Source organism: Paralichthys olivaceus, chromosome 9 (genome assembly GCF_024713975.1).
Source record: "Paralichthys olivaceus isolate ysfri-2021 chromosome 9, ASM2471397v2, whole genome shotgun sequence".
Classification (NCBI taxonomy): Eukaryota; Metazoa; Chordata; class Actinopteri; order Pleuronectiformes; family Paralichthyidae; genus Paralichthys; species Paralichthys olivaceus.
In genome coordinates this window covers 25,081,518-25,101,429 of record NC_091101.1, presented here as the reverse complement: position 1 = coordinate 25,101,429, position 19,912 = coordinate 25,081,518, and the positions used below count along the sequence as shown (strand labels likewise).

At 41.5% G+C, this 19,912-nt stretch overlaps 1 protein-coding gene across 8 annotated transcripts in view; it reads left to right on the top strand.

Annotated features, from left to right (window-relative positions):
• The window catches only part of ldb2a (LIM domain binding 2a), a 77,998-nt gene extending 58,415 nt beyond the window's left edge, over positions 1–19,583 (top strand). Inside the window, exons 5-9 of one of the 8 annotated variants that reach the window (XM_069531034.1) lie at positions 4,917–5,000; positions 8,525–8,648; positions 10,752–10,817; positions 11,575–11,711; positions 17,593–19,583. In XM_069531034.1, the coding sequence (XP_069387135.1) occupies positions 4,917–5,000; positions 8,525–8,648; positions 10,752–10,817; positions 11,575–11,711; positions 17,593–17,823 (642 nt within the window). In that variant the 3' untranslated portion in view covers positions 17,824–19,583. Of the gene's footprint in view, positions 1–4,916; positions 5,001–8,524; positions 8,649–10,751; positions 10,820–11,564; positions 11,712–17,592 lie in introns of all 8 variants that reach the window. The other 7 variants (XM_069531030.1, XM_069531035.1, XM_069531032.1 and 4 more) reach the window with 7 other exon arrangements.
• Positions 19,584–19,912: the final 329 nt, after the last annotated feature.

The following is a 19,912-nucleotide window of genomic DNA, read 5'->3' as shown; positions in this document are numbered from 1 at the left end:
CGTGTGGTTTTTTTTTTTTAACCCCCGGCGAGGGTCCCTCACTCTCGGCCAAGACACTTCTTCTTTTTTTTCTTTTTTTTTTCCTCCTGAAGCTATTCATGAGGATGTGAGGTTTAAACGCCAACAAAGCAGTTTGGAGGGATTTTTGCAAACCAATTTATTTGCAGACATCAAAGGGCACCGAGGATAAAAAAAAAAAAAAAAACAGGCCCTTGTCTGAAAAAGGAGAGAGAGGGAGAAAAAAAAAACAAGGTCGAATGAATAATCTGCTTAATTCCACTAAGTGTAACACACATTTAGTCACTGGAGCTGTGGAGTGCAGCCGGAGCAGAAGGGTTTCTGCTGTCTAATGATTTTGAACTGTACCATAAAGCTCTGCTGGAAAAAAAAAAAAAAACACCTTAATGAAAAAAATTACAGAAGCCATATTATGCACATATACTCACACTGGCCCCTGCATAACAATATTACTCTGCTTCTGCCCTTCCAGACGTGCACCTCTTCAGTTACATGTTAGAGAAGCTTCACAAGTCGCTGCAGATCTAATGACGTGTCCACCTCACGCACAGGTCCGATTCATGTGATGAGAAATGAATTGTATAGTTCATCAGGACTGAAGTATCATGTCCTGTTATGCTTAAAGATATAATGACGTAACAATTCTTAATTAAAACATTTTTGTTTCCAACAATGTTCAAACGCAGAAACATCCACTCTTTTATTTTGTATTCTTCTTTTAATTGCGTCACATCCTCTTCGTCCCGTGACCTTGTTTCCGTCGCTGCTATAACTTCCGGTGAAAATAACAAACGAGTCAGTTCGCCAGGCGGCTGTTTCATGTGTGTCATGATTGTCATTATTATTATTTCTGCCTTTGCTGCGTAATGTGAATGAAACTTTAATGCATGACCTCATCTTTGAACATGATTTGCATCTGGTAGATTTTCATCTGCAGCGGAGGTGACGTCACATGATCCCATGCTGCTTCATGACATCATCAAACTAGGTCTTCTGTTGTGGAGAGAAGCGTGAGGGCAGACGTTACACATTGTACGTTTAAACAGATAGAAAGTAAAACAACTTATTGCGATAGTGAGATTGTCAGAAGACTCTTTATATTGTTCGTGGTGTTAGTTACTTACCACTTACTGTGTCTGTGAACCAAAAGTCTGAAGTCGTTAAATCGACAATCTCCTCATATTTTAGCTAAAGGCCCAGAAAATAAACTTCATGTACAGATTTAAATAGATTTGCATCCAAGCATCGTGACAATCTGAACTTGTGCTTTAGACTATGATGGACTAATAAAATCAAGAAATTCATGAGAAGATTTATTAGGAGATGAACCTCAAGAGAAGAGGAAGCCTCCATTGCTCACACACAGGATGGCCATTAGACGAAGGCTTCAAATATTACGAGTCCTCCCTTACATGTGCTGGAAACAGCCTTCAGGAATCTATATATGAAAAAATGAAAATGTGAAATTCAGAAAAAGCCGACGCTTTAACAGAGAAGTCAGAAGGTTTCGTGAAGAAAAAGACAAAACAGCCACAGAACAAGATGCTCGACGTGCATCTCCTCCAATTTACTTGGTGAATAAAACTCGATTTTTAACTTCAACCTCTTCTCTTCACCCAGACGGAGCTAAAGGTGTGTAAGAGGCGGCTCTGCCACCATCACCATGTTGCTTCTTTTTGGCAAAAATCTTCATATGAATTTCACTCACCAATAAATTGGCCCCTGTGGGTATTCACGCTAATTCCTAGAGAGTGGGATATCTTGGGGTGTCGTGGGTCCTGGCCAGATCTTCAGTGATTTGTGAGCGAGTTCACTCTTTTGATCGCTGCCCGGACTAATGAAAGCAGAGACACACACGGGAGCCAGAGGAGGAGAGGAGGAAATGCAGATACCAGAACGCACCTTCTGATTCCAGCTGAACTGCCTCTCTATTTATATTTTATATTTTCTACCACCAGTGTCTCATGACGCAAGTTTCATGGTCTGGGAAAATAGAGTTTTACGTTTCAAATTCAACAGCAATATGTTTTAGAAACCAAACTTTCAACTCAATTTAAAATGTTCCTCAAGAGAAATTCACTGGACACCTGAAAATGGATTTGACCTGCTAGAATCATAAGATGCTAGAAGACATAGTTGGTCCCTGTGTTCAGGATTCACAAGCATTTAATGGTTTGTTTCATAAAAATATAAGTTTAAATGATTTGTAATGTGCAGTATTTGTCAGCAAGTATATATAACATCTATATAATTTAAACACCTGCCTCTTGTCCACAGGACGTGATGTTAAATACTTTAATAAACAGTAAAACTGTGCTTCATTGCTGCATTTATATATTTTATGTATGTTTCTTTATGCTTAAACATTTCCTTTAAAAAGTGTATGATGTTTAAAGTGCTTGTGTAATTTAGTTTATTCCTTAATTTCTCCAAATAGAAGCTCAGGATTTAAACAACAGCATTTATGATGAACAAACATGTTCAGGGAGGCTTTGTCAAAAAGACAATAAGAATAAAACCCTTCACATTTTATTTTAGTTCAGTTCTTTTTTTTTTTTTAAAGAGCAAAACCATCACATCAGTGCTGTGAGCTAAATATCTGCAGTTCTTGTAATGGCCACTAGATGCTGACTTTAGAAATGTATCTGAATTAAAGTCTTAAGTTATTTTTTAGTTTTTATTTAGTTAATTAATTGAATTTCTTCTACAAAACAAACGGGTTTCAGTCACGTTCGGTCCTTGTGTGTTTTGATGAGGCTCCACTAAGCAGAAATATGATTGAGGGGGCGGTGATTGCTTTGATTGACAGGTGTCTCAGGTTTTATTTCTCCGTGAAGTCCGACACTGTTGAAACTTAATCTTCAATACGTCCCGTCAGAAAACTCCTAGTAACTTTCTGTACAAGTACTCCACGTTAAAGTCCTACAGGAAGTACTTTCAGCAAACTGTAATACAAGTATTAAAGTGCTTTAGTGTAATATTGTGTAAGAGGCACTTCTATAAACTGCTTTTTAAAGGTGAAGCTTTTTTGTTTTTACAGTTTTTTACTGTTCAATCGCATCGGGAGGGGGGGGGGGGGTCAATCAACTGATCATGTGTTACAAAAACATGTTAATGTGCAAATGAACCAGTTCTGTAAAATAAGTAAAACCATTGATAAGCTGTTTCCCTCTGTAACGTGAAGTAGGAGTACAACGAAGATTTGCAAAATAAAAGAATGCACAAACACAATACAAATACCCTGCAGGAGCTGCACACACACACACACACACACACACACATCCCCTGTACACACACGGTGTGTCGAGCAGTTCTGTGAAACTCACTGATGTAAATATACATTAACATTTACGGCAGTAAAACAAACAAACAATGCATCATGGGTACAGATGTAGCAGCTGTTCCAGTAAACACAGTAAAACACAGTGTAGTGCGTCAAATTATTTTTTAAAATAAAGAATCCATAGGGGGTAAGAACTGATCATCTTTTACTTTAGGAAGTTTAACTTGTTCGCTCTCATCTCATCGTAAAAAGTTAAGTATAACTCTGATAAAATAAGTTGTATTTAAAGTTCTTCTGCAGAAACGTTGCCCCCCCGACTCCTCTTACATTAGGTGTGATACATGCACTATAGCTGCCTGCCTCTTATTTGGACGGCCGCCCTGCTTCTTGAATTCTGAGTGTGTTTTCCTGCAGCTTGTACTCTGTTGTTTGTCTGTCTTTGGCCTCTTGAACCGAGCGTCTCTGTTGTCCCTGCGCCATATGTGCCAGTGTTTACTCGCATCTCTACAAATTGTTGACACATCTCTGCGCCAGCGCTGCCAAGACAAATTTCTGTACAGTACGTTTAGCCTAATTCCACTTGATGAGTGAAGTAATTCAGATTCCGATCTGCCCGGCTGCCAATAACGCACGCTCGCTCACTCCTCCCGTCACTCACGTGGGCCTGCTGACGGTACAGAAGGGCTCCCTCGCTCTCCTCTTGATTTTCCCCACACAGAGATGCGAGTGGAGATAGAATTATGCATTTTTCATGAGGCGGTGAATGCAAGCGAGCTCTCTGCTTCGGCTCAGTCTGGGCTGTGTTTTGCTCCGTCAACACCTACAGCTTTTTTCAGAATTTGACTGCTTATTCCTGGAGCGGCAAACAAGCTCAGTGAATAATCATGTGTCTTCATGGGATTTTTTTTTTCAATCAGATGTCTTCCTATAATTGGCACCTTGGCTTTTTTTTTTTTTTCCTGCTTTGTTCTAATTTAACATTTGTTCCTCACTCCTACACATTCTCTGCAAACACACGGTTTCAATGCATTCTCTATTTTACAATTTGTTTATCGTTTCAGTGCTGGGTCTTTTAACGAATCTGAAGTGTGAATATCGCAGCTCACATACTGTATATTAATGATTTACATACATTAAGCACAAAATGCATCAAATCGAACGGTGGGTCACATGTGCAGATTTGTATTTGCTGGTTTTTCGACTAAGTGAACATGATTCAATTATTTTTCCCTGCAGCTCAGACCATGTTCACCATCGTCAAGATAAGAAATGGTAAATGTGTGGAATTTTAAATGGGAGGACAAACTAATATTGATTAATTAACCCACAGTTTGACAATAGCGTGAAATGAAGGCCAGAAATACTTCCAGATGAATAGAAACTGCAATAACCGTTAAACAGTTGAGTTTGTGACTCCAGGGTGTGAATGTGTCGACTGTGCATATCCGATGAAATTAGCCAATTAGCCTTAATTGCCTGTAGACAATTCTTTAGTTGTAGTCAGTTGAATGCAAACGTGACAAAATGCCGACGTGTTATGACACGTATGTTTGTTTCTACTGTATGTGTGTGTAATATTTTCTTTATTTTCATTTCTCTGCTGCTGGCTTCACAGGCACAAGACCCTCAGGTGCTGGAACAACTGTCCAAAAACATCACTCGCATGGGTTTGACCAACTTCACCCTCAACTACCTCAGGGTAAAGACCCAGTGTGTGTGTGTGTGTGTGTGTGTGTGCGTGTGCGATGTCTATGACTGTCATTCTGCTTTTGTTTAGTTCTCCTCACACACACACACGGTGGAACAATTCATTTCTAAACGTATCGATTCATGTCACTGATGTTTTCTAACTAAATCTCTGAATTTATTTAAAGAATATTACGTTTCTTTGTCGCAGCTAATATGGTTCTTGAAGTGAAGTTTTTAAATATACAGGTATTTTCAGTGTTTGAATATTCATGTTTTTCTACTCTCTCGTTCTCTCTCTTCAGTGTACTTGAGGTCACATCATGACTGTGAATGTGACTCTTTGTCTCTGTCTGACAGGAATTGAGAGCTTACGTGCAGAATGCGTTTTATCACTGTTGGCTGTTTGAAAACTTGAGTGTATAATTTCAAGAGTGCACGGCATCAAAACAACAAATAAGCACTTATTTTTTTCTTTGCTCTCTGCATATACATGTTTTTCTACCTGACCGCAGCAATATAATTTACGGAAATGGGAAGTATAAGCCGGCTGAATACATTAGTGATTATTTCACAGGCTTTTATTTGTGTGTGTGTGTGTGTGTGTGTGTGTGTGTGTGTGTGTGTGTGTGTGTATTTTCCGACGCCACAGTTGACTGACAGCTACGCTTTCCAAATGGGAGAACAAGAGCGAGCGGGAGAGAGACGGGGAGAGAGAAGAATTAATTGGATACAGAAAATTAGCATAACATTAATGAACGCTCCCTGTTGAGACTCATAATTGTGAAACGGCGCGTGAATCGGGGAACGGCACCTCTGCTGCTTATAATAACCGAGCGAAGAAAGACACACAGAGAGAGTGGGAGAGAGGGAGAGAGAGGGAGAGAGAGGGAGCAGGCTGGCTGTTTTTGTTTTCTTCTAACAATGATTTTCTATATTCAGAAAGCCGATGAGATGCCACTGACAAAAAAAAAAAAAAAAGGAGATAATTCAAGTATCTGTAATTACACACTGAAGATTTAGCGTTCATCCTGTATTCCAGCGATTCAGATGGTCAGTGCTCCGCTAATAAAACAATGAATTGAGAGATTACTTGCACCGTGTCAGTGGCCCCTGAACCGGAGCTGTTCCACAGAAACCCCCGTGCGTTTGCTAAAATTGGGACTCGGTCGACTCACAATGTGGTTTAATTTTGACTCGTACGCAAAAAAAAATCCCCATAATGAGAGATTTAACCTTGTTTGTGTCTCTTTCATTTCACACCTTCAACCAGAATTCACATTTGAAATAAGACTTTGCCAGAATAAGACACAGAAATGGAAAGTTCAAAGATTCATTTAGATTCTATTTGTCCTGTAACGCAGCTCGTTTTGCTCCCACGCGATAATTAACAAGTGAAATTTTGAAACTGTTTTTTGGAGATTTAAAGAAATTAACTTACGCTGTTGCACAAGAACACAATAAAAGTCTGAAATTATATATTTTCCTGTTTCCTCCCCCGATAATCATCTGCCACAGATCCCTTTTCTCCTCACTGGGAGCTGCCGCTGTTTAGTCACTGTTATTCAACATGTCAAACATTGTGCAAATGATACTTCCCCCGACTGTTATCACGGGTGTCAAGGTAAAATACACCCTTTCCTCACATTAAACTGGCAGCGAGGCCTTTCCCAGTGTTTATCAGTCCTTCCAAAGGAGACTGACAGTTTCCTGGCTGCGGGGTTACAACCGGCCTTTCTCTCTCTCACACACACACACACACACACTCAATATCTCTCTCCCTTTCTTTTTTTTTTTTCATTTGGAGTATTTAAGCCTTTCCATGTATCGGAGCAGCCGGCTTCCTACTATTCAGCCTGAAAATAGCCCTTGTTTTCAGGCTGAGAGCCAGGGCTTGTTGGCTGAGCTGTGGAGGGATATTACTGTGTCAGGAGGGAACTATCAGAGGAGAACACGGGATTAGTCTGTTACAGGGATGTTCACTTTACCTCGAGCTGCGTGGCATCAAAACACAGCCGTCCTGACCGAGGGAATAGCAGCAGATATTGTGTTTGCGTCGGGTAATTTGACGTAAGCGGCCGAGCCCACGCTTGTTAGGAGGACTGGTTTTAAAAAGCTGGTTTGAATATACCCGCTGGAGCATTTTGAACATTCCAGGTGTTGTGAGGTGATGAGCATGCTGATTAGACCTGACATCAGAAATGTGGAGGTGGTGGTGTGATGCTGAAGGTCAGACGAGATCATTTGAGCATGCAGGGAATGATTAACAGTGTCCTCTCTCGCAGTAATGACTATCAGAGTGCCCTTGAGCAAGTTACAGCTTTGACCTCACAGCTACGCTCACTTTGGGGAACACCAACAGTAACCACGACGACCGCTCGCCCTGGTGAGCCGCTCTCGTCAGTCCCGGCTGTCGGTCATGATGTTTCACATCGTCGAACTCTGGATTCAGATCAGATCGGGATTTGTTTTCTTTAAAATTGTTTTTTGACACCATCACCGATTCCCTAGGGAATAATTAATTAATCTAAATGAAGAAAATCAGGCAAACTAAGGGGACTGATATCTATGAGTTTGTGCAACTTGAATTTAAGTTGAAGTGTGTATTGTAGTTGTGTCTAACTCAATCGCAGAATCACTAGTGATATTCATGTTAAACCACCAGGAGGCGCATTCTTAAAGTGTTTGGAGTTTACTTAGGGGTCATTTACCTTCAACAAGGAAGTTCTGGATTTGTTTGTAGCTAGTTTGAGGAAAGCGAATCATTTTCTGGAGGGTTTGTTTTTCAGCAAACGTTTTTCACTCAAAACAGAACTTTTTCCAGTCATGTGAGCGGGACCGGTTTTCGGAGTTCGAGCCCGGCGTCGTCTTGTTATTGATCGTATTAGGACCCGTGGTCGTCCAATCACTGTCCTCTGACTGCATCGATCTGGATGCATGTGGATGATTGCTGCTGTTGAAGGAGTCGGGCTGACCTGCTGGTATAATGTTATCCAGATGTTATCTGGATAAGCTAAGCCTGACGTATTAAAGATGACAGGCTGACCTCTGGTTCCTCTCGCTGCAGAGCACCAGAGATTTACAGTTTTCTCCCGACTGAATATTGTACTTAAGGTCTTTTAGTTGGAGAATATTGTTGGAGCGCAGTGTGGGAATGAGGGAGCGCTCTGTGTGTGTCTGTGTGTGTGTGTGTGTCTGCACTGAGTGTGTGTCTTTTTACTGTGAGTTGTAAACAGCTCAACAAAGCCAGCTCATATTAAAATGTATCGTCCTGCCCATCTTTCTCCTTCTATCTGTCTCCTTGTCCTTCTATCCGAAGCACTTGACAATAAACCTGTTTTTTAAAGCTTCTTTATTAATGGTGTCTATAAAAAAATGGATTTACTACAAAGCTAATCGCTCAAAGTCAGTCTGCTGTGATTAATTAAGCAACAAACTCGGTGTCTTTACGGCCCCTGCTTCTGTTATCTCATCAGATATTAAAAGAATCGGCTTTACGCTGACACGCGTGTGTGGTTTGTCCTGTTGTGTCCGCAGTTGTGTGTCATCCTGGAGCCCATGCAGGAGCTCATGTCAAGGCACAAGACCTACAACCTCAGCCCCCGGGACTGTCTCAAGACGTGCTTATTCCAAAAATGGCAGAGAATGGTCGCCCCGCCAGGTAAACACCTCAAATCTTCACTCTCTAAATGAAAGAACAGGTTCACGTGGACACGGCTCTTTTCAGTAAAACCTGAAACACGTCTAGAACATGGACAGAAGAGCTTTTCTGTGTTCCGCTTAAACTCCAGATAATCGTGTAACAGCTCAGGTTGTTGTCTGCTCTGTTGATTCGATGTTCAAATGTCATAAGAACTACTCCCAAATGACAGACGCCATCTTGTGTTTGACCTTTTAGTTTGGTCCATGTCCCATGCAGTGACATGGAGGAGGCGGGGTTTATGACCCATACTGCAGACAGCCACCAGATGGCAGTAGAGATGCTTTGGCTTCTATGATATAAACAGAAATATTCACATTTTCTAAAATGCTGTGAATTCAGTATTACGTGTAAATCATTTCCTTTAAGAAGATTAATTTAAAAAAACAGTTTTTAACTAAAAGAAATATCTTTTTCTCAGACTGTATTTTTATTGCGTCACTTGTGTTTCCGAATTTGACATGATATGTCCTAATCCCTGGAATGTGTTTTTGCCACGTGAAATGAATCAGAATTCGTGGGGTCGCCCCTCGAATCTCGACCTCGCCGATCTGAACGGGCCTCTCAGTTTTCTATGATTGATGGTTTAAGGGCGGTTTCTGAAAAGTACCAGGCTTAAATTGGCTGTGAGGTCTCAGACTGGGAGAGAAAAGAGTAAGCTGAGGTTTTTTTTTTTTTGGACACATTGGAGTGGCTGCAAATTACTGCAATGCTTAGCGGGCCGTGACGAGATGTCTTTAAAAACCAACACCAGTCAAAAAGCCTTTGACTCAGACCTGTGTAACTTTAATTAAGAGTGCCGGGTGTAATCAAACTAGTAGATCCAGCTCCCCGGCCGGCGGCTCCCTAGTGTCAATGACGTTCTTCAAAGAAAAGAAAAAAAAACATGGAAAGCATTTTATGAATATAAAGTCAAAAGTAAAAAAAAAAAAAAGAAATACTCCTGTGCTGATGGTTGATTTTGCTCGTGGAAAGAAAACACATGAAATCCTTTACGGCTGTCGCAGGTTTATATCACACACAGCTTCCAGTGTTAAACTCAGTTGCTCGATAATGGTTTTATTTTATACGAAATTTATCTCCCTCCAACCGGATCCTCCTCAATTTGTTCGATTGTTTAAGACGAGAGTTTTTTTAAAGGGTCGTCTCGTGTCATCCATCCATATTTTGACATTTTTTTCCTGATCCTCGCAGTTTAGCTGGAATTGCAGTTTTCTTAATCGCGAGCTTGTTATTCCTCTTTTTCCTGCAATTCTTCTCCGGCCTGGAAGCCGACTGGGATCTGGACAGGAAGGAAGCCACAGGCACATTTATTCTCCGATAAGTCGTTTTGGTGGAAATGGAAGTGATTTTAGTGCGTCACCGGTTCAGCATCGAAGGAAACCGGTTGGATAACAGAAATGATTGTCTCTGACAATAGGCCCACTTTTTTTTTTTTTTTTTCTGTCTGTCAAAGTCAGGAATCAAAAGACGAAAGATGCTGATAAACAAAAAAAAAAATCCCCTCATTGTTTTGGCTCTGATTTATAGTTTCAGTTTTGTTTGTATCACCAGTCGCTGGTTGTTCTAACTGAATATGAAAGCATCTCCCTCGGTGTGATTAGTAAGAAAAATGTATTTCATTTTCAGACATCGGTTTGAAGATCACAGCAGTGTTTTCTTGTCTCACTTGAGATTAAAAGGAATAATGTTTTCTAACAAATGTTGGCAGAATTCACAAAATCATGTTCTCATAAATTATGCACTTCATAAATTCCTTTATAAATACGAGAATCTCCAAGATCTCTATTAACCTGTGTCGTCACTTTAAATCTGTTTTAACAATAATGACTTCACTCATGGTTTAATTGCACCTTTAGGAATTACATATAGCTCATAATTGGAAAAGCATCTTTCATCGAAGCACAAGTTTCCCCGTGATGTTAAATTGCATCTGTGTCCCACTGAATGCTCAATTATTTCTTTATCTCTCCTCTGTTGTCATCTCTTGGTCTCACTCTGTGTTAAAATTGTTTTAAAAATAACAATTATTCAACAACTTGGATGAAATTAAACTGATTTTAGCTCCGGTTTCAGCTGGACACCCACAGAACTTCAAAACGGAAATATTTCCCACAAATCACAAAAAAGGTATCTTCTCTCCTACAGTGTTAATTGTCTCGTAGCTGGAAGCTGCATCGTAGTGTTGACTGGAAAATGCTTTGAAATGCATGTTTGTGTGCACGATTATCATGGATGCTCGTTGATAAATGAATGAATGAATAACAAAAAAACATACATGCGTATGTTGGTGTAATGCATGCAAGGACAGATTCTCTCCAGCGGCGGCTACAACAAAAATGATTAAACCAATAACATGGTCATGCTCAGGAAATCGCAGTTATAGAAATGCAAGAAATGTGCAAGAATGGACGCCGTGAAAAAAAAAGAAGAAGAAGAAGCACATTCAGTAACACAGACGTGAATGTGCTTCCTGCCACAGCAGAGCAGTTTTAATCGGGCCGGAGCTAACGTGGCAATCGGTGCAGCACTGAAATCATTAACAAATTTGCATTACGTCGAGCGTCAGGGTCCATTGTTGAGCATTTATGCAAATGAGACAGGGGTTAGTTCTTACTAGTGCATGTCCTGGAAGATGTTAACGCTCTTGCGGTTTCACCTCTGCAGAAAACAAAGCGCGGATCATTGTAGTCGGCCTGTGTTTGCGTGTTTGCTTTCTCGTGTGGGCATCTCACATAAGTTTGTCTGCACGTGTGATTACGATGTTGCATGTCCGAGCCTCTACTGCATGACCTCACACACGCCACACAGCCCTACACCTTGTTTCCGTCTGTATGCGTTATGTTCTTGGCATTGCCTCTGTTTCTGTTTGCTGGTCGCGCCAAAGCTGAGCCCGCCCGACAGACGACCACGAAGAGGAGGAAACGGAAGAACTCGGCCAGCAGCGCCAACAGCAGCGTGGGCACCACCGCCAGCAAGAAACGCAGCCCGGCCACCAACTTCAGCCTCTCCAGTCAGGTACCTGTAAGCATCAGCTCCACTCGGTTTGCCTCCTCTTTTACCTTTTTATTTTTCCTCTATATCTCTCCGCACACGCTTGTTTGCAGGGTTACACAAAGGCACGAGAAATTCCTAATGGTATTGCAGCTATTAGGTTTGATTTATTTGCACGAATGAGAGAGAGAGAGAGAGAGAAAAAACACCAGGAGGAGAGGGTAGGGAAGAAAAGTCGAACCTGTGCAGCGAGACAAAGAAACCCCGAGGGACGTGTTTGAAAACATGTCGCCCCACAAGACAAAGAGAGGAAACATCAAATATCATAAAAAGTGACACAACTGACATTAAAATCATCAAAGCAGAAAATAGTACAAGAAGAAGCTAAATTTATAAATAACAAGTGAAGAGGGTGAATAAAAGTGTTCCTCTCACTACTTTGGGTCAAATCACTAAATGGTAGATACGTACTTAATTTTCCATCAGTGTTTCTCAGAGTGAAACACTCGTCTCTCGGAATATGTACGTTGGAAAGACTCAGCTGACCCTGGTGCTGAAGCAAGTGGCCTTGGCCTGCAGCTTTTTAGAGAAATAAATAAATAAATAAATAAAAAGGTTTGAATCTCTGGACCAAGTGGGAAAATGTGGGCGGGGAGAGAAGTGACACATTGCCCTCTCTCTGCAGCCACCACGCTTTAAATGCCCCTGAGCAAGGCACTGCACTCACAGCTGCCCACAGTGATGCTAGCTTGTATTCAGCAACTGTAGAAGCGTATGGATGTGAAGGACGGTGCTGCTGTGAAAGAGCAGATATAAATAAACAAAGTAAAGAAAAACTACGTCTGCAAATGTCACAGACGACGAAATCAAGAGTAAATATTAACCAACCAATAATAAGTAGATTCAAATGTATGAAACCACATTTAAATTCACTTGATCTGGATTTTTATTTGGATCTGCACCAAATTTCACACACACCAAATATTTCTGATATTATTCCAACAAGAATCATAAATTATTTTCTGAGAAATTAGCAAAAAATGCTGCAGAACAAGCTCTTGCAATGTTAACAATGCAAGAAAACAATTAATAAATTCTGGATCCGTGCACTGATCCGGATCTGAACCTAAGTTGAACGGCTTCTTCCCTGGACCTCTGCTGACAGACAGAGAAACCAATACTGATCAGTTCTATTCTATTCATTTATTTTCCTTCTGCTCAGGAAGCAGAAAATAATCCGTCCTGAGTTTGAATGCGTGATTTTCCTACATGACTCCATAACAGGCCACTTGACTCAGTTTGAGGTTAAACCGCCTCTTAAACAGCCGAGTGTTGCACCACGTTTCCCCCCGAGGATTCACCGCCGCTGCTGTCTGCAGAGAGTTTATTCCATACGCTGTTCATTACACACATACTGTATTATATTTACACTGCTGCATCCAATTTACTTATTTATCCTGCACGTCCCTCCATCTGCGTTGAAAGTGTGTCGAGACCAAACGTGACGTTAAAGGGTCGCTGCTGGGTGTTAATGTGTGTTCATCTTCTGCACGAGGACTAATTCTGCTTAATGGGATATTTAAAGGCGCTAATGCTTTTCTATACTCACACACCGTGTGTCGTGTAGCAGCCCTGTCTCCCAGAAATGAAGTGTACGATGACGGTTTGAAGCATTTAAAGATCAGGGAAAGGTGCGTCTGTGTTCTATACAAACACTTTATCTTTGAGAGTTTGTGATGTCAGTGTGAAGCAAAACAAAAACAACATAAATACAGGAAATGAAACATCATTGACTTTTCTACTATTTAACCAAGTCGTCGTGTTTCTTTAAGCTTTTCTTCATGAGTTTAAACTTAACAATAAAAACTAGGTGTCGTCCTTCAGTTGATATATTTTGCAAGAATGAAAAGAACAAATAAAATATGTGATTGACAAAATGTCCTTCACGGTCTTTTGATTAAAAACCAGACTTTATTTAGTTTTGTGGTTTATTAATTAAACATATGTAATTTCTAGTCGTGGGCCGTACAGGGACACCATGAGGACGTGTCACTTTATAACTCTGACTTCTTTCTCTTTGGACACGTGACTAGAAAATATAACGCACCTGAGGTTTTAGTCGGTTTTAAAGAACACACTCTATCTGCACACACGAGTACAAACACACACACACACACACACATCGTTCTGTCCCGTAGTTACTGTCCTGTCATCTTTTCAGATTTGTTGCTCTCACTCTCTTCATGTATCTGCTTCTCTCCATCTCACACATACATAATGTAGATCTCTCTCTCTCTCACACACACACACACACACACACACACACACACACACACACACACACACACACACTCTCACACTCACGGCATGTGCAATTGTTTTCTCTCTAGAAGGCAGTTTGGCTCTATTCCAGCTCTCATTATCACTGATATCTGTATATACCCTCCACCCCCTGCGCTCCTTCACATGCACAAAGTATACTCCATCAGCGCTCCTCCCTCCAGCCCCCCACCCACCTCACCCCAACATGCACACACAAACACACACACACACACACACCAGTTGTAGCACTCATGCCTCTTGCATTCACACGCCTCTTAAAGACTGGCAGTGGCGTGGCTGCTAACATGCTGGTTACATATGTTGCGCGCCTGCTGTCTTTGTCTGAGAAGTTGTTCGTTTGTGGCTGAGCACAAGCCTACGTGAGCCCAATGACAATAAGGAGTGGACCCTCACAAGGGGAAAGGGGGGTGGTGGAGGAGGAGGAGGAGGAGGAGGAGGATGGGGGGGGTACCAGCGGCTGGAGGAGAGGAGGTGTGGGTGAGGGAAGGTGGGGGTTGTTGAGGAGGTGCAGGGCGTTCATAGAACGATCAACACTGACCTCCAGTGGTTACAGTTGATTCTCATTTTCAATGTTGTGAGTTAACTGTGGTGGAAGAAGTACTCTGATTGTGTTCTGAAGTAAAAGTAGCAATACCACAGTGTAAGAAGTAAAAGACTAGTGTTTAATATTTGTCTGTAAACTTTAATACAAGGCCAAGTTTCTAATCCCAGTTCCGAGGTGACGGAATTACTCTTTAAACCGAGCACCGCTTAGATTTGAAGCTTTATTGTGTTGAGTATTATAGACCTGAAAGAATATGACTTATTTCTCATGAATACAATAAAAAGACTAAATCTAAAAATGAACTAATTCACAAAGAAATATTGAATATGCATCCAAAACCCAATATAACTTATTCATATATAACTCAATTTCTTCTTTAACAAAAACACACACTGTAGTGGACCGACACATTTTTACATTTTGTCCTTTCAAAGGTTTTGATATATGTTGACTGAAAAATAAAAATCTATATTATCACAGATCTTCAGATTTAAAGTTGTATTTTGTGGCGTTCTGTTTTTTTTTTGTTTTTAGAAAAGTGACACAGGAGGTAGAGATTCTGGGCTCAGTAACTAAGAGCAGTTTTGAATGTGGTGATATGTAAAAAAGAAATTGCGATGTTTGCATTTGCAACACATCTGACTAGAATAGAGGAATATGATCTTAATTTCAATAAAGAAAAGATGAAGAATGTTGAAAACATTGTTGTGCATCAGGGTAGTTAGCTCAAGTAATTAATTTTTTTCTGCACCAGCAACACTGTTCCCGCCACATCGTCTAAATATTCCCACTTGTTGCCTCGGAGGCCTGAGGAGCAAACATGTCCTCCAGGCTAACGCTAATGACACAGCAGTGAATGGAGGCGTTCATCATCGCCGCGTTGGCCCATTCAAAGCCGCGCCGCTTAGCTAACGCAGGGGCTAACTCTTAACGAGATGAGTAGACGAGTAGACAGTGTTAATTAGCCGACAATTAGCACACCCCAGTCTCAGGCTAACTGCCAGCTGTGATTGTCGGAGAGACGTTTTTTTTTTTTTTTTTTGTGGAACCAAAATTGGCCAGAGGTGGGTTGACAGGCCTCCTCACAGGAACAGATGGTGAATGCAAGGCTTGTTGGCAATCAGTACGTTTTTAGCTAATGACTTAATTAGCTATGCAAATTGACAAATCAGTGTGGATATTGTCATTTAGTTGAAAAGCTCACCTAAATTAATTAGCCTGATTAAGGCATAGTGGGGTGTAGAAGTGGTCGCTAGGGGGGCTTGAATAAATAAACCGCTTCTCCCCATTGGTGGTCTTCATCAAAGTGTGTGTGTGAGTGTTGCAGCGGGGGGGGGGAGGGGGGGGACTGTGTGAAGTTGTCTCGTCTTGTTTGTATGTTTACATCAACGCCTGCTGGATGTGATCATGCGTGTTTGTTCTGTGTGATTTTTGTGTACAAATCTGGGTTTGCGTGTTAGATTCCGAGTCTCGAGGCTTGTGATGTGTGTGTGTGTGTGTGTGTGTTTGTTTGTTGTGTAGAGTGATAATCTCTGTATGCATTCAAGTGCTTTTGCCTGCGTTTGTGTGCACGTGCATGGTCGTGTGCTAAGGTGTGAAACTTATCTGGGTTTATGTGCCAGTTAGCACATGTGCAATTGTGTGTGTTTGTGTGTGTGTGTGTTTGTGTGTGTGTGTGTGTTGCAAAAGGAGATGGTAGAGGCGAGCGAGTTCTCCTGAGCCAGGCAGCGTTGACACACATGACCAGTGAAGCATGCGCTCCATTTAACTGTACAGCTTCTTCCCGGGTTACGGTGGGTGGTGCTGGGGGCTCGCCAGCAGGGAGACGCTCAGTCAGTCAGAGGAAGATGAGATCCAGAGACGTGGTGTAAACAAAGGAATCCGTCCGTGATTCAGAGACGATTGACAAATATTTGAATTCACAAATGACTCTCCGGTGTGTTATTTATCAGCAGAATCGCTTTGTGAATGAAATGTAAAGGAATTCTTGTAGTCGTGCAGCTGCGTCAGGAATCCTTCACGTCACAGATATCAGTGGATAACGGATAAATCTCTCTCCTCTCCTTCCTTGACCCGCTGTGAGACGACCGTCTCTGTGAAATATGTCTTACATGATGAGTATCGATTGGGGGGGGTGGGTACGGAGCGCCGGGGGAATCCACTCTCTGCACGGGGGAAGGTTTCATTTGCACACAGAGCTTCCAGAGGGTCGGGTTCAGTGGATTCACCTATAAACACACTCCTCCTGTTATTCCACCACGAGCAGGGGGTCCAGTGTTGATGCTTTGTGGGGGGTTCCTCATACAGCTGAGAAACCAAGTGGTAAACACACGTAAATAGATCCGAGTCAAGAGGCGGGAATTGGTAAATATTTTTATGATACTGTGAAATGTTTCAGCCTCTGTTTTAAAAGCTGAAAAAGCTTTTCCGCTCATCGACATTAGACAATAAGCAAATCTGTTTTTAATTTGAAATAAAGTCAGTGTCATCATAAAAGTATTTTTGGTTGGACGTGTGTTTACTTGATTTTCAGATGATACTTAAATTTGAGGACGAGAAAAAAAAGATGAATTTCTTTTCTTTCATATAAATTTTGAATCAAAACTAAAAACACATGTTAGAATATATGAGTACCAGTATTTAAACTGGATGACTTCAATCATTTAAAACTGTTTGGAATAAACAAAAAGTGGGTTTCTGGAGTTTTAGACTGTTTCCAACACTTTGAGAGAACTTTGAGAAGCACTTTGCTATGTGAACCCATTCAGAACTCCACTGGAAAAACTAAAGATTTAATGTAACTCAGCAGCAAACAGTCATCGTAAAAAAGCCAACATTCAAATAGTTTAATTCATTAGTGAATAAATGTGAGTTTTTAAGTATCACAACTATTTGTGTAACAAAGAAAAGGACGCAGCTTAAATATGATTTTAAAAAGTCTGTAGCCACAAACATCAACATCATGTCTTCTTTTCTTTTACATTTTTCAGTTTGTAAGTTTGTTCTCTGTCTCCGTCTCTGCAGGACGTGATGGTGGTGGGCGAGCCGACCCTGATGGGCGGCGAGTTCGGGGACGAGGATGAGCGTCTGATCACCCGTCTGGAGAACACGCAGTACGACGCCACCAACGGCCTGGACGACGAGGACGACTTCAACAGCTCCCCGGCTCTCGGCAACAACGGCCCCTGGAGCAGCAAACCCCCCGCCACCCAGGACAGCAAGCCTGAGAGCACAGCGCCGCAGCCCTCACAGTAAAACAACAAGAGAAGAAGAAAGCAACAGATGGACTTTTTAACCTCTCCCCTTCCCCTTTGGGCAGTGCTTCTATACGCCTCACAACATTTTACAGAATCAACCCCCCGACCCCGACCCCCCCCCCCCCCCCCCCGTCTGCAAACTCAAAATCTGTCCATCCTGGATATTTTCTTCTTCTATGAATCACTGTAACATCTCGGAGAACACAGAGAACTGGCAGCATTGCACAGCAGAATCCTCGGACATGAGATGCATACAAAGCCGTATGCAACTGTAATGTAAAAAAATAAAATAAAAATACATTTTGTTTTTCAAGAATGCAGTGGAGAATTCCAGATCAAATCCACCCACCCCCCGCCCCCCCCCCCCCGGACCCTCTGTTCCAGGCCTCTCCTCTCGTGGAATACCACAGCTGTGATTGGTTGACCCGCAGGTCACAAGTCATCACGCCGTCAATAGACAGTGAAAAGAAAAGAAGAGGAATAAAAACAAACAAACAAAATAAAACAAAAAAGTTTTTTAACAGCTACCAGAGCCACATCGGTAAAAGGAGGCCAGTTGAATTTTTCATTGAAAATTCACCCGGCTGTTTGTTTCTGCTGCTGCTGTTTATTTCCATTTCCAATTAAGAGGAAATAAAAGTTCTCAACCGCTCTGGACTCCTTACAAACGAGGGAAAATCACGTCCCGGGATTGATTTCTCCACTTTGCTGCGGTCGTCACAGATTGTGATTTCATGCAAACCAGTTTGATTGTGTTCGTAGTCTATTGGTATTTTTGCTTCTCTCAGAATCCTTTGCAATCACCTTGTAATTTTGCCGATCAGTATGTGAACTTTGCCGACACGCGTTGATGCATTAATGTTGATTTTCTTTTTTTGTCTCTCTCTCTCTCTCTCTCTCTCTCTCTCTCCCCCCTCCCTCCCCTCCTCGAAAATTGGACTTGGTTCCCTTTAACGACCTACTCCCAAACTGATACTAAAGCCTTTTTCCTGCATGATTTTATAGGATTTTTTATTTTGTTTGATATATGTACTTTTTAAAATGCATCAGTCTGATTTTCCGTCTTTGGGTTCATCAGTTTGGGAACACTGTTACAAGGTTTGTAGCTCTGTAAATAGAGGTGGAGTCTATTTTGTCCACCGTGAATCAGCCCCTGACACCAGTTTGGATACGGCAGCTGTTTTGTTTTTGTACAGGAGGTTCCGATTTCTGTTGGGTGGTTTGGATGGACGCTGGTTTGCCTCTGTCAAAAAACAAAACAAAAAAAAAAACAACATCTCTTAAATGTCCCCCCTCGTCCTCTTTAGCTAGTGCAGAACCAAAGCCACAAATTTACTGAACAACCACACAGTCACACATTCATGTTTTCTTGTTTATTCTGTGACATAAGTGAAGAATTTTACATTTTAAAAACAGCGCACAGGTAAAGTCCCATCCACCCCACAGAAATGATCCCCGTGTTTTGTGTTCACACTTGTTCTTTAATCTTTGAATCGAAACTATATCCCTGATCTCTTTTGTTGGACTTTTGTTTGAAAATGGGCAAGAAGGCAACAACGGACGTCTTTATACAATTGGATCTTAATGGTATTTATTTGTGCATTTGTAAGGAAGCTAACACATTTCTAAATATGTTTGAGCCTAGTATTATTAGACACCATTTGTACATTATATAGCAGAGGTGTTCAGTGTCATATCTGATGTCTGGTATGTATGCTTTACCATTATGTGTGCCAATAAACCGTGCTTACAAAAGTAGCTACAGTGGATTTGGTCATGCGCGGAAAGTCTGCGTGTGGTCGACTCTTTTTCTGTCTCTTGTTAAAATTCACCATCATCGATTCGCTGTGAATTGTGTGAAGAGTCAAGGGAAAGTTTGTTTTTAACCTTGTAAGCACAAGTCGACGAAAACAGGGTCTACTTAGTGGCTTTTCAGAGCTTTCAATCAAACCCGACGACCTTCCCCTCCGCAGATGAAGTTGCCCTGTTGTCGTGAAAATTGTCTCTTTCTTTTTTTTTTTTTTGCCTCGTCCAACCTGCGTGAGAAGTCCTTGAAGTGTTCAGGAAAATCTTCAATCTATATCTCC